We start from the raw sequence: 14787 nt of genomic DNA on the forward strand, positions 1-14787 counted from the left end.
AGGCCTTGGCGAGGTCCATATAGGCTGTGTGGACCGCCGTACCCTCGTCCACAGCTCTGGAGACTGTTTCAAAGAAGTCAGTCAGGTTCAGGAGACAACATCGGCCCTTCATAAACCCAAATTGGGTGGGGTCCAGTGTTTGAAGGTTGCTAATGTCTTTGTTTATAAGTTCCATGATAATGCGTTCCATGCCCTTGCAAATCAGCCTCATTAGACTGATGGGGCGGTAGTTCCCAGGATTCAAGGTGGATCCCTCCTTGTGGAGTGGGATAACTGTAGCTGTGCACCACTCAGTGGGCACGAAGCCTGAGGTGTGGCTATAATTAAACATGACACTTAGGTGAGGTGCCAGTTAATTTTGTAGTTCATGTAGTACACAGCCCGGTATGTCATCTTGTCCCATGGATGCTGTATTCTTAGCTTTGGAGAGTGCGGTTTCTACCTGTGTGGCTGTGATTACCGGAATCTGGCAGTCTTTTGATATTAAGATGGGCCCTTTAGGGGGTTAGAGGGTGGTGAAGTTGGCACTAAATCGATCTTCCAGGATATTGGCAATATCCTTGGGATCAGTATATTTAATGTCATTCTGTTGTAGCTCAGGGCACATCTGAGCATTGCCATTTAGATTCTTGACATAACTATAGAATGCTTTGTGGTTGTCTTTGGAATCTTTGGCAATTTTATTTTCATAACTAGCTCTGGAGGATTTTATGAGGGATCTCAGCTTCTTAGTAAGGCTGATAAGGGAGTTTTTTGCATCCTGGGATTTTCCTCTTTTCTGCAACAGTTTCTTTCTTCTGTTGTATAGTTTGTTTATGGTAGGGGCCCACCAGATTGGCATCCTTTCTTTGGAGGAGAGTGTCTTGATTCTATTTGGGATGGCATGATTCATGCATGAGTGGATGTGCTCGTACAGTGCCATAGTGTATGATTCAGTAGTCAAATTTTCAGCTCCCGTTTGCATGGGTGTCATGAAGTTTGTCACTTCTGACTTGAGTAGCATGAAGTTGGTTTTGGATAAGTTTTTTATGGAGGCTTCCTTACTGGGGGTGAAGGTGTGATGGTGGATGTCAAGGGTGATTTGCTTATGGTCAGATCTGACCAATGAGGGGGTGACCATTGATGTGGAGCATCTATCTTCCATGTTGGCAATGGCCAGATCTAGGCTGTTGGAGCCCCTGGTGGGACAATGGATTAGTTGATCTAGGTTGTTGGAATTTATGAATTCCAAGAAGCATTGGGAAAAGGTATTGGTACCCAAGTAGTTTTCCCAGTTAATGCCAGGGTAGTTGAAATTACCCAGTTTTAGGGTGTTTGGTTGCATCTTAATATTTTCCAGCATGTTTAGAAAGGTGTAGTGAGAATCTTGGGGCATGTTGGGGGATCTGTAGCAAGCTACAATTTGGATTGCAGTCTTACCTAGTGTTAGTTGCACCTGGAAAATTTCGGATGCATTGTTTTGGGCAACTAGCCTGGAGTTGTGAATATCCTTGGTGAATATGGACACTCCACCTTTAGTGTTTCGGTCTTGGTTTGGTGGCCGAAAAGTGTGGTAAGAGTTGTAGCCTGGTATTGCAGGGGGTGCTCTCTGGAGCCTTGAATCAGGTTTCAGTTACTGCACAGATATCGATGTTCTCCATTTTTAGGAGTGCCTCGAGAGAGTGCATTTTGAGGTTTTGACTTGTAGTATTACCTTCAGATATTGCATGCTTGTATCTGTTACAGTGGTAGTTTTGTCCTTTGAACCTTGCCTTAAAAAGGCACTATAGGGGTGGCAAGAGCTTTAGCCAGTAACCTGAATCCCAGGGGTAACAGGTGCAGGCCATCTCTGGCAAAGCATCGTGGTTTGTCGATCATGTCGTCCCAGGCAGACAGGTCCTGGATCCCCTTTGAATGACACCAGAAGCTTAGCCAGTTGTCGAAGTCAATCATTTTGTCCTTATACTGTGGTGTGTAAATGAGAGGGAGGGTAGAGGAATGGTGAGGATGCAGGGAGTAGAGTTGGTAAAGGTGGACGAGTTTAAGTACTCGGGATCAACAGTCAGTAGTAATGGTGGGTGTGTGTGAAGAAGAGAGAAGAGAGAGTACAGGCAGGTGGGAAATGGGTGGAGAGTGTCAGAGTGGATTTGTGACAGAGAGGGCAGGAAAGTAAGTGAAAGGGAAGGTCTAAGAGGTGGTAGTGAGACCAGCTATGTTATTGGGTTGAGACAGTGGCATTTGACAAAAAGGCAGAGTCAGAGCTGGATGCAGCAGAGTTAAAGAAAGAATTAAAGACTTGGATGGGGTGTGACTAGGATGGATATAGGATTAGGGGGGAATGTCGGTATATTAGAGAGCAACAGCTGTGGAGAAGTTTGGAGACAAAGCAAGAGGAGCAAGGATTGGGGCTTTTGGACATGTGCTGAGGATAAATGGAAAGAGATGATCCGCTAGGCGCGACTCCGGGGAAAAAGCCGAAAGAGAATGATGATGACTGTGGTATCATTCTGGAAGAAGGCAGGATGCTACTCAGGGCCAGGGTCATACCTGCCTGGGCCACATGATCCGGGAGCTCTTCCATGTCTCTTTTCATGTAGTCCAGGGAGGTACATCTCAAGTCATTCACTCCAACATGGACAATGACAGAGTCGTATTTGTACTTGTTGTTGAGTGACTTGAGTGCATGTGTTATGTGGTGGATCCTGGCACCCGACAGGCAGCTGACTAATTTTTCTCCGTGTTCAGCCTGCTGAGTGGGACATCAGTGTGCCTGACTATAGAGTCACCTATGACTAAAGTGTTTGGTACTATGTCTTGCCTTAGGGGCTGTTGTTGGGTAGCACATTGGGGTTGTGAGTTATGTGCCACTTTGGTTGTGACTGGTGTTTGTTTTCATTTCAGCTTCGGAGGTCCTTGTTGCTTGAGCAGGTTAATGTTAAGGGCCTCCGCATATGTGGGTTTAGTGTTGCTATGTGGGGGTGTTGATGGTGTGGGTTTTGAAGGGCTCTATGTTGCTTGAGGTGTAGTGCAGGTGTTAAACTTCTCCTCTTGACTGTCTAGCACAGTCTTGGCTGGAGAGAGCTTTGCTTCCAGTTTGGCTATGTTAGTGCATCTCTCGCAGGTTGTAGTGTTGGGTAGTAGGAGGAGAGGGTTGTCTGTGTACATGAGGCAGTTGCTGCATTGCCCTAGTATGCCCAGATTCACCAGGTGGACAGGAGAAATCACCAGAAGCTGACACTTGGACATGCCTGTTTAGGTGTTTTTTTTTGTAAAGTACAGGACCTGTTTTCCCTTACCTTTGCAAGGTGCTTTGCAGTTATAGGCTGTTTAGTGCCTACGATTAATTTCTCCTTATTAACAAGGAGAGTGGAGTGCTTGTATCAGTTTAAGGCTTCCTAATGCTTTCCAGCAGGTTCTAGAGCAAGTGCTAGTCACAGGGGTTCAGATTTTAGTGCTACTACTGAGAAACCAGCTATTTCTAAGGGAAAATTTGAAGAGAAGACTTTCTGGCACCTGGAATAGTTTAACTGTAGCCCAGCGGTGCTGCACAATGCGAAAAATGCACTTTGAATTGCACATTCTGCCATCTATTTGACTGTGGATACTCTGGGCTACTTGTGACACCAGTAAGGTCCCATTCTTCGGCAAATCCTTTGAACTGTTGTCTTGTAAACTGCATATCATTGTCAGAAATAACTTTGTGCGGACTGCCATGGACTGCAGAATGACACTTCATCTTAGTAATGACAGCACTGGATGCTAGATTAGGAAGCAGGTCAATTTCAAACCAGGTGGAGTAAGTGTCTACTAACACCAAATAATGTTGACCATCCCATTCAAAAATGTCAGTGGCTACTGTTGACCAAGGTAGTTCAGGAATCTGGCTTAGGTGAAGTGGTTCCTTCTGTTGATGTAGCTTTGTACTACAACTCATCAAGACGTGTGGAAGAAACATTTCTCACTTCCATGACTACAAAATCAAGGTTGTCATTCTCATGCTGTTCAGTGGTGTTTCTGGGCGATCTGGACAATGTATCAGCAAGATAAAGAATTTTGCCTTTCTTGTAGACAAGAGTGAAATTATACTTTTACAGTCTCGGCATTATGTATTGCAAACTGGCTGGAGCTGAATGCATAGGCTTTCTTAAGATAGTGAATAGAGGTTGGTGGTCTGTATCGTAGAATTTAGAACATGCAAACACAATTGCCAAAACCTCTTTGTCTCTTTCTGAGCATACAGCATTCAGTTTGGGTAAGAGTTCTCGACGCATAGGCAACAGGTTGATCCTCTTGTAGATTGACTGCACCAAGAAACAATTTCGAAGCATCACATGAAAGAATAACTGGCTTGTGAACATCGTAGTATCTGAGAGTTGGTGGACTAGAAATTCTCTGTTTCAGGACATGAAATGCTCTTTGGTTTTGCACTAACCAAGACCAGGATACATCTTTGTGTCAGCTCTCTAAGCAGTGCTGAAAGTTGGCTCAAGTCTGGAATGAACTTGCTTAGTTAACCATGCCAAGAAAACATTACAGGGCTTGCACATTGTCTGGAGCTGGCATCTTGAGAATGGCTGTTTGCTTTGAAGGATCTGGTCATAGGCCTGAACTGGTAAGTAAATGACCGACATAAGTAACCTCATGGAACCTGAATATGCAGTTCTGTGGATTGAGCTCAAGATTGAGTTGATGTGCTCTTTACAGAACGTTTCTGAGGTTTCTATCTTGCTCAGCTTCACTAATTACCAACTACTAGTATGTCTAGTTTAATAGCACAAGGATACCCTAAAACAATTTGCTCCTTTGCACATTAAGACTTCCACATTCTGCTAGCTAAGTGCACATGATATAAACATCAATCTAAGCTACAGCCAACTCAGGCACATTGGACTGCAGTTAAATATCGCATTTGAAAGGACAGCACTTCCAAGTGCTTCTTCCTACTGCTAAGCCCCATTAAACCTGCTGACTTCAAGACTATAAGCATTGTACTGTTTTTAGTACATGTAGTTATATGATGTTCTAAACAGACATGCTGCACTCAGTAACATATTCCCTGTACACGTTAAAACTACAGCACAATATTTTTGTTGTAAGAATAAGCCTTACTCTATATTACTGATATGATGTAAGTGCAGTAGATAATGAAATGTAGAATTGGGGGGTTTTCTTTCATAACCAAGTACCGTGCTACACATGATTAGTTACCCAAAACTGGTACAGCAAACTGGTACAGAAATGTGGCACAGTAATGACATGAAAGCTAAATTGAATTATTTTGGTGTGATTTTACATTCTCTGATTATAAGAAGAATGCATTATTTCCATGCATCCAGCGAGAGGAAAATTGATAAGTAGAACTGCTTACTTCCTGTGGGTTTTGTGTAGAGTGTAATAGACTAATGCTGCTTTTCTCTTTTTCTCCCAGAGTGTAGCCACCATTGGTAGTACTCTAACTAGTGTTCAGCATGCTGTAGAGACTATGCAGGCTGCAATGGAAGAGCAGAAGGGAGCGGCAGAAGTACTCCAGAAACAAGTGGTAAGAGTTGCTGCAGTAATAAAGGCTTGCATAGACAAGTGACATGAAAGCTGAAAGCTCTGCGCTGTAGTTAACATTTGCATTTGTTATTATCCTCCATGTTATGACAGCTGTATATTGGTCTGGTTGTGGTATCCTCATTTGACTGAAAGGTGGAAGGCATGCAGAGAGCCACCAGACTTGTACATATGGGGCTCCTTATCATCTGTTAAATCATTTATCTTCTAAACATGTTAATTTTATTGATAGTCATGCATGGGTAACTTGTTTCGTCATAGTGGGGGGTCCTTGACAATTTTTTTCTGTAGTTCTGCTGTAGTCTTCTAGCTTTCATACAACAACAGACTGTCCCAAAGGTGTATGTGGGCCCTTAATTACAACCCAGTACCTCAATGTATCTTTGGTTGGAACCAGGTGACTGAACAGGCTAGTTACTATTGCGGTGTGTAGCTTACATCAAAGTTTAGCAACCTTGAATTGTACTAGTCAGGAAAGTGCAGGGGTGGTGGATATGAGTGGCAAAGCTTAAGGATCCCCAACATTTACATGTTTAAAAAAAACAAACGTAAGTTGACCATTTGGTTGTCTGCCTATGACTTAACAGGATTCACTCTGTTGGGCCACAGTGAGTTGAACCTTATCAATCCAAAAGACATTCCTTAGCCCATTCAGAGAAGTATATGTGAAAGATTATATTTCTGGTCTAAACCAATGTATTAACTTAAATAAATTGAGGTGCTCAGACCCATCATCTTTGCTAGTAATCCCTGGTCAGAACTGTGTAGAGAGTGGCACTGTAACAAATAGGCTTAATAGTCTCAAAATTGCATTATATAGTTCAAGTTGAAATGCCAGACTTTGCTAGAACTGTTTTTCTCTCATTCATGTTTTAAATATGTGCTGCAGCTGCCTGAAGAAAATCTAATCCCAAATGTTGGAGAATCCCACAAGTTTAGCTAATAACTACATGCATTCCCCTTTTTTCTCTGTACTTGTCATTTTATATTTGCTGCAGTGCTACTTTTGAGTTTGGAGTAAGAACATTACATTGTGTTTTAGGTTGTACATGCAGTTCTTTGGCTTTAATTAATGTGGCCTTGTCAACCCCTACATCCCATCCCAAACTCTGTGTCTTCATGTGTTTAAAGAGTTTATTGTGATTAGTCATGTGTTGCAGAGATTTTTTGATCCAGCCGGTAATTTCATACCCTTGTGTTTCTTTGCTGAAAATAAGACTGTATGCACATGCTAGGCTGATGTTACCATTCTCCAGTGCATTCGTTTACAGTCTTTATACTACTTTAATTCTGCAATATTCCGGTCTTATTACACCTAAAACCTTTTTCTTTGCATAGTCTCTTTATTCATTGCTTCCATGTTCTAGCACAACTTTATTTTTTAATTAGGCAGTAATTTAAAGAGCACTGGTTTTCTTCTGTTTTTCATTTCAGCAAACATACAGTAAGAGTATCTAAATGATGCATATTAAGGGTGAACATGACTGTACTTTATGATTTTGGCTGCAGTAGTTAAAGTTTGCAGGTAAACCCAAAATTGTGAATGAAAATTCTGTTTATTTTTGTATCATAAAATACAGAAACTGTTGATTTTTTTTTCTGTGTTGGTCTTATCCAGTCATTTCTGGCTGGGTGAGCTGTTCAAAAGACCATTTTTCTTGACAACTTGGGCCAAGGGCAAATTGCATTTGATACACCAAAACAACTATACATAATACAAAAATGATAACATAAAAATATGCGAAAATATGATGCATAGCTTGAAGTAGTATAAACAGCTACACACAGGTTATATGTAGATAGAACATTTAAAGCAACAGAAATGCACTGTACAGGAAGTTAAAAGTTGAGCATATTAGACTATATATAATATCGTTACAAAACCTGTTTAAATCATTAAATCTCTTACAATATATGATGACTTTCCAACCATTTCACAAGAATCCGAATTTGAAAATCGGTAATCAATTGATGATCTTAAAAAATTTCCACTTATAGTTGATTTAACCATACTTGATCTATATCCTTATCTTGGTATCTCAATACATGACATGTTAAGAGAGATGAGCCTTCCTAACTCTTATTTAATTATAATGAGACAATTAAAGGATTTTTCCATAAGTTATTTTAGTAATTTCAAAATTAAAGAAGATTTAACCAACTGTTCAAATCTATGGCAAACTCTTATGCAGGACTCTAAATATGTAACGTCTTCATATAATTTGGTAAAAGACGTGAAATATAAAAACCAAATACTCTTATCAAAATACTGGAAGGATAAAGTATTACTGATTGATGATAATAAAATATTGAAAGCAATTAACCTAACCTTAAAATCAGTATCTCTTCAAAAGTTATTATTTACTCAGCTGATGATATTTAACAATGCTTATTACACTCATCTCAGTCTGCATAAATTCAACTCTAAAAATTCACCTAAATGTCCATATTGTATTGATCAAACGGCTGACCTTTTACACATGTTCTGGAGCTGTAAATGTATATTTAAACTTTGGAACTCTTTAAAAATTAAATTACAAAAAATGGGTTATCAACAGTCCACACTTTCTTGGGAGTTTATGATTCTTTATATTCCTCCGAATAACTTGGACAGATCCCAAATGATCATACTTATAAATATTTTCTTGTTAATGAAGCTTTATATAGCTACAAATTGGCTGAATCCATCTCAGACTTCATGGGAAATCTTTAAAAGTGTAGCGATAAAACATATTCTAGCACATAAATTACTAATCAAAGATCATAAGAAAAATATAAATAATACAAAAATATGGGAGCAAATCTTTAATATTATGTTGGCTTAACGTTCTAATCCAGTTATCCCTTGGAAGTACATACTTAATATGGAAGTTAGTATTGATAAGCCTGTATATTGATACTAGATCTTTTAATACTCTTTTCAGAATTTTATCTCAATGTATAATGATCTCATGTAACTGTTAGAAGCATTTATGTATATAATGTATATATATTGTAACATTGTACTAACAATTGGAAAATAATAAAGATTTATTATTGAAAAAAAAATTGTAATCGTTGAAGAGATGCAGCAGTTCTTTGAAAACTAAGGAGACAGTAAATATATTAAGAGTGATGATAGTTTGTAATTTATCTTTGACTGATTTTCATATACTTTCATTGCATATGTGTTAAAGAAGCTGATACCCAAGTAATGAATAATTGGACGCAGATTTGATTTGGAATGGTTAGTGAAAAGCTCGGTCATCTTGCAGTGATAGTAGTGGGCTCTGATCTAAGTAGTTAGAGGGAGGAGAAAATTCTAAGTTTAACCAGTCTGGTGATGTGTGTTTGTGTGCGTGTGTGTTTGTGTGCGTGTGTGTGTGGGGGTATTGTTAAGTAACGGTTTAAAAAATGTGAGATACCAGCTGAAAAGTATAGATCTTAATGTAGCAGGTGTGAAAAAAATTATAGAATATGGCAGTCATTTTGACTTTGGTATAGCTGTTATAAACCAAAGTATGTGTAGAAGTTTTACATATATTTTGCGTTAGGAGGAGATGAAGGTAATTGGATGTCAGATATATTCCAGGCTAGGTATTAGGTTACTTTTTGCCATAGTTGTGTATGATTCAGCAGGCAAGAATCATGTTAGTTCTTACATGGTTGAGTACCTTTCTGGAATAGTTTACTTTTTAAGGTTGGTGTGGGTAAGCCACAACTAAATAACTGAGAAATAATTTTATAAGGAGGCTCAAGCTTGGCACTTGTTGAGTTACTTTTCATTTGCCTAATAGGGTCATGTGAATTTGTGGTAAATCACTAGAAAGATGGTTTACAATAGGTGGAGGCAAGTTCTTTGTCATTAAGGCATTGATTTAGTTGTCCCTTCATCACCAAAACATAGATGATGTGAAATAAAGGATGTTGGAAAAAACATCAATTAAATAAGTAAATAAACTTAAGGCTCAATCTAATGCAAAACTTCCATGTCCAGTTGCTAAACTCCAGCCTGCAGAGTCAACAGAAAAGATAGATAGGTATATAGGACCCCTACCAGCAGGCTATATTAATCTGCCACAGTTCAAAGTACCAGTCAGTACCAAAGGAAGGCTAGTTTTCCTTTCCCAAAGAGTACAGTTTATTGAACAGAATTGGTAAGAGTTCTTACTTCTTCCTGCATTTATCAGTAAGATTTGCTAATTATTTTTCTCTCTTGGTATCCTGTTAGAGCTCTAGGGTTGCCACCTTTTCAAATGCCCAAAGTGGGACATTTTTGTAGAAATGTCAGATATGTCAGGACAAAACATATCCACAGCCAGTACAAACGACAGCACTTCACTTTTTTGCCAAAATAAAAGCTTTTACCGGTAGCATTTTAGTTGCTTATTCTGTTTTTTATAACATTTAGGTGTTTCAAATACAAAATAACTGTTTTATGCAACCATTAAAAAAATATATGAAATATTTTTGTGCTAAAATCTCAGGACATTTCCTATTTTTTCAAATTCTTTGGCAGGACACAACTGCCCAAAGAGGGACTGTCCCTCACAAAGTGGGACAGGTGGTAACTCTATAGAGCTCTGTCCTCAATCAGTTACAAGGAAATGGCTACTTTGAGATCATAGTCTTGGTCTGCAATGCATATGAAACACAGTTGATCCTCTGATGTGGGAAATTGTTTTGAGTGCAATTCCTGAGCTGAATTTTGTCTTGGCAGTCCACCCCTTCTAGCCAGCATGTGGAACAGTATGGCATACTGGGTGTGTTCAGTGCACCATGCATAATACATATCGCATGTGGACCACCAGTCAGTATCTGAAGGGCAGTTTGATGCACTGATGAATTATTTAATTATTGATGTCCTTCCATATCACTGTTGCAATAAGGGTCTCCTACCAAGGGCAGCCTAACGTCTGGTCAGTATAACAAAGCCTTTTGGTTGTAAAGGATACACCATTTGTTAGATGTACCCCCCCCATGCATGGCATAGGCATAAAGGTGACATCCGGACCTACAATCCTCATAACTTCTTTGTCGCCAGTCCGAATGCCATCTTTAGTTAGTCAGAATGCTCGTTCGTCTGTTGGTTTCTACCACTTTCAGATAAGTGCCCTGTTGGGGTTTTTGATTTTATTATCTTGCATTTCACCTTTGGTTGTCTCTTATTTGTGTGAATTGCTCAATGCTGGGTTGGCCTGTTCTTCTGTTAAGGTACACCTGTCAGCTATCTCTGCTTGTCTGTCTTTGACTCCGCCTTTAGCCTCTAGATTTGAGGCCAAACAGTTTTGTAAAAGCATCCTCCACATTAGGTCTGCCAGGAAGCCTGTCCCTCCTTCCTGGGACCTTAATTTTGTTTTAGAAGAATTGACTCTGGTTCGTTTTGAGCTTGCAGTTTCAGCTTCCTTACAGCATTGTTCTTGGAATACTGTTCTTCTTTTTGGCCCTTACTTCTGCCAACTGGGTGTCTGAGCTGCAAGCCCTTATGGCTGTTCCTCCTTTTTTAGTTTTTCATAAGGACAGGGTGCTCCTTCATTCTAATCATTCTTTTATGCCCAAGGTGGTTAATGAATTATCTCTTAGTCAGTGTGTTCATGTGCCCACTTTTTTTTCCTTCTCCACAGTCTGCTAGTGAGAAGGTTTTACACACCTTGGATTTGCATAGACAGCTCGGATATTATTGGGATAAGACTAAAGCTTTTCATAAATCTGAAGAGCTTTTTCTTTCTTTTCATCCTAGTTCTTTAGGTTTGGTTGTTTCCAAGCAAACCATTTCCTCTTGAATATCTAAAGCCACATCTTTTTGCTATTCTTTTCATGGGAAGAACCTTCCTTCTTCCATTAAGGCTCATTCCACTAGGGCTGTGGCTTCTTCTGGCACTTTTTTTTTCAAGGGTTTCGATACTAATTCTGTTCTTGAGGCAGCAGCCTTGACTTCTGTGCATACCTTTACTGAGCACTATAAGTTGGATGTGATTTCTAGGGCCAGAGCTGGCTTTTCCAGGGCAGTTCTCCATGGCTTCTTAGAGAGCTCTGCTAGCCCTTCCTCCTCCCAGTCTTCTTCCCGAGTTATTGCACTCTCCCTATTGTAAAGAATACTACAGCAGTGATATGGAAGGACATGGTTGTGTAAAGGTTTACCGTAACAATAGATATCCTTCTCTTCACTGTTGCAGTATTCAGTTCCTTCCTCCTCCTCCTGGTCCATTTTCCTTCTGGATGGGTTTGCTACCTACTTTTATCCTTGGACTGTTGTACCTATTGGTGCTTCTTAGTTCTGAGGATGGTATATCTGGATGTCAGCTTTATACCCTATGCCATGCATGAGAAGCATACATGTGACATATGGTGTACCTTTTACAACAAAAAGGCTTTCATATACTGGCCAGACTTGGGCTGCCCTTGGCAGGGGATCCCTGTTGTAATGAATACTGTAGCAGTGAAGAGACGGTCATGTACTGTTATGGTAAGATTTTACATGACTGTACTTTATTTTGGGGGATAGGAATGTTTAAAATGTAAGCATTGTGGAGAAGAGAAACCTAAGCATGAATCTGTGGACCAAAGAGTACATTTCACAATATGAGCAATGGAGATTGGGGGTGTTCTGAATCATATTGTTTCTCTCTGTCTCTCTCTCTCTCTCTCTCTCTCTCTCTCTCTGTCTCTCACACATGCAAGCACACACATGCGCGCGCACACACACACACACACACACACACACACACACACACACACACACACACACACACACACACACACACACACACACTTTAAATCAAAGAAGTGACTATAACATTTACACTGTGCATGAGGATGTTTACAGAAGACACAGACACTGAAGATGTGTTATTACCCACCAGGAGGTGTTTACTCTTACGAAGACTGTGAAATACTCTGAGACCATGTGACATTTATGGACCAGAAGTATTGCTCTATATTTTCACTTCTCTATTAATATGTGCTATATTCTCCCATTATTTAGAACAATATATATATATTTTGGAGGTAGTTGTGCATTACTTTACATAGATATCAGAAAGTTAATAATAAATCCATACTAGCATGTTACTGATCAGTTTTGCTTTAATAAAGAACCCTAAATAGTTCCAGAGGTGTAGAGAGGTAAAACACTATGCCCTAGGTGGCCTGAGTTGGATTAGCAGATCAGGTGCCTCATGAAGTTGGAAGGGGGGGGTCTTTGCCCATCCTGGGGTGAAGTATGGTCGAGTGGAGCCAGCAATGTACTGTCATGATCCTTTGGAGGATTGGAGGTGACAGAGATGAGTAGCCTTTGAGTGAGAGCTGGTCTGGCCAAACCACCACTTGTTGGTAGAGTTCTTTGTGTGTGTGTGTGTGTGTGTGTGTGTGTGTGTGTGTGTGTGTGTGTGTGTGTGTGTGTGTGTACAGAAGTGTGCACTTGCAAGTCATACTTGCCTAAGGTGGAGTTGGGATCATAGTAATAACTTCATGGCTACCTAAATAATACCACCCTCCAAAGAGCTTTAATGCTGACACTAAGTGAAATTCTTGGAACTGGGGAGCAAATGAGCTGTGCCTAGTGGGTGGGGGATCTTAATGGTCAGCAGACACAGGGGGCAAAAAACATATTAAAAAGAACCCAAATAACCCTAAAATTAAAAGAAAAACATTGTTTATTATAACCCTCAATCTTTAGACTCATAAAGACCTCAACCAAAATTGTATGGACTGCTTATATAACCATCTAGCTGCTGGAAGAAAACTTCTGACTGAATAGTTCCTTCTATGCAATTTTGAATTTCATATGTTGCTTTTGGAAATTTTTATATGCTGATGCTTTCTTTGGTTGCATTGAGTCATCTTGCCTAAACACATTTGTCTTTGAAAAAAATACCTTACATTTCTTGCATGTAATTTAACATCTTTTCCACAGACATCATAAGTTCCTTCAGAGAGGGTCACTTTAACAGTAGATCATAACATTTGAATGAATTCTCAGTTGACTTCATTCTGGTCAGCTTTTAATCAGCAGTTCTTCTGACGATTAAATTGGCGCTCCATGGATCTTCAGTTGGCACATGAGGTTATTTATATAGCTGGCATCTGTAGTAGATTACTTTGGCTGTTCTTCTTACTTGCTGTACTTCAGATCTTGCTTCATGTCTGGGTTTTTTGTTTGTGTAGAAGCTCACTCCATTTTATTAATATTTCTTAAGGCGATTGTCACCTCTTCTTAAACTTGTGTTATATTTTAAATACATCTGCTGATGATTAGATTGGGTAATATGATTGCTTTAAAATGTAAAATTAATTTTTTCCAAGTACGTGTTTTTCATCATTCACAATCAGTGTTTTGAATAAATATGTTTCTTACTGTTGTTTACCATAGATCATCATTTCAGAATTCTGTTGGGGAGGTTTAGTTTTGTTTCTTTTTGTGTTAGACTTTATATAAATTTTATTTGTGATAGAGATCATCTGTCACATTTGTTTCTTCATGACAGCTACAAGAAGTTATGGAATTTCATCTTCACACCTGAAGCTGGCATACATTTAAATGGATTTCTAACAGACAGAGAAGCTGTTTCTCAAGTACTAGGAAGATGATCACTGCTGCAGTGGCCTTTTTAAAAGAAGCACTCCTTTTTCCTGTCATTTTAAAAGTAATCTAAAGTAACTGAAAATGTTTTTTTCTGTTTGTGGAGAAATTGTCTTTATTTTTCTTTTGTGAGGCTGGCATAGTGTTTTAAAGTGCTTTTTACTGTGTTTTTTTCTGTCAAAAAGTAACTTTTGTAGACTGGTAGTGTTTACTGGCAATTGCTGCTTGTCTTCCCGGGGAAAGAAGCACAATTTTTCAGCTTGACTGTGGAACAGACTACTGATCCCATGGTTGGTCCTTCTTTGGCCACAAAAAGAAGGAAGTTAAGAATGGGCAAGGAAGATCCACTCTAGTTGGTCCTGGAAGAAGGAACAGAGAAGATTTCCCTGTTGTTCCAGAATGCAGTGCCCGTCCCAGGGAAAGCAGCAGCTGCCATTAGTAACATGTATCTATTCCTCCTAGATTTCTTTGGATAGGAGTAGTTTACTGAGCCTGACTCAGGGTTTAATCCAGGCTTCTGATCCTTCTTGTAAAGTTTCTGATAAAAGACGGAGGGATTCCTTTTTTTCCTGGATAGATTCAAAATTGGAATCCTGAACAGGAAGGTACAGGGATGGATACAGGGTTTTTCCTTAGATTTCTGATTCAGACCCTGGGGAGAGCTGAGTTTCTGATTCTCCCTGTGGGAGTTT

The 14787-nt window shown here is 39.6% G+C and overlaps 1 protein-coding gene across 1 annotated transcript in view; it reads left to right on the forward strand.

The window, feature by feature from the left end:
- EFCAB14 (EF-hand calcium binding domain 14) overlaps nt 1-14787 on the forward strand; it is a 664702-nt gene that overhangs the window by 304202 nt on the left and 345713 nt on the right. The window contains exon 5 of the mRNA XM_044085823.1: nt 5408-5518. Within this exon, the coding sequence (XP_043941758.1) occupies nt 5408-5518 (111 nt within the window). The remainder of the gene's footprint in view (nt 1-5407; nt 5519-14787) is intronic.

Source organism: Protopterus annectens, chromosome 10.part0, assembly GCF_019279795.1.
Source record: "Protopterus annectens isolate FY-2018-M chromosome 10.part0, PAN1.0, whole genome shotgun sequence".
NCBI classification, from domain to species: Eukaryota; Metazoa; Chordata; order Ceratodontiformes; family Protopteridae; genus Protopterus; species Protopterus annectens.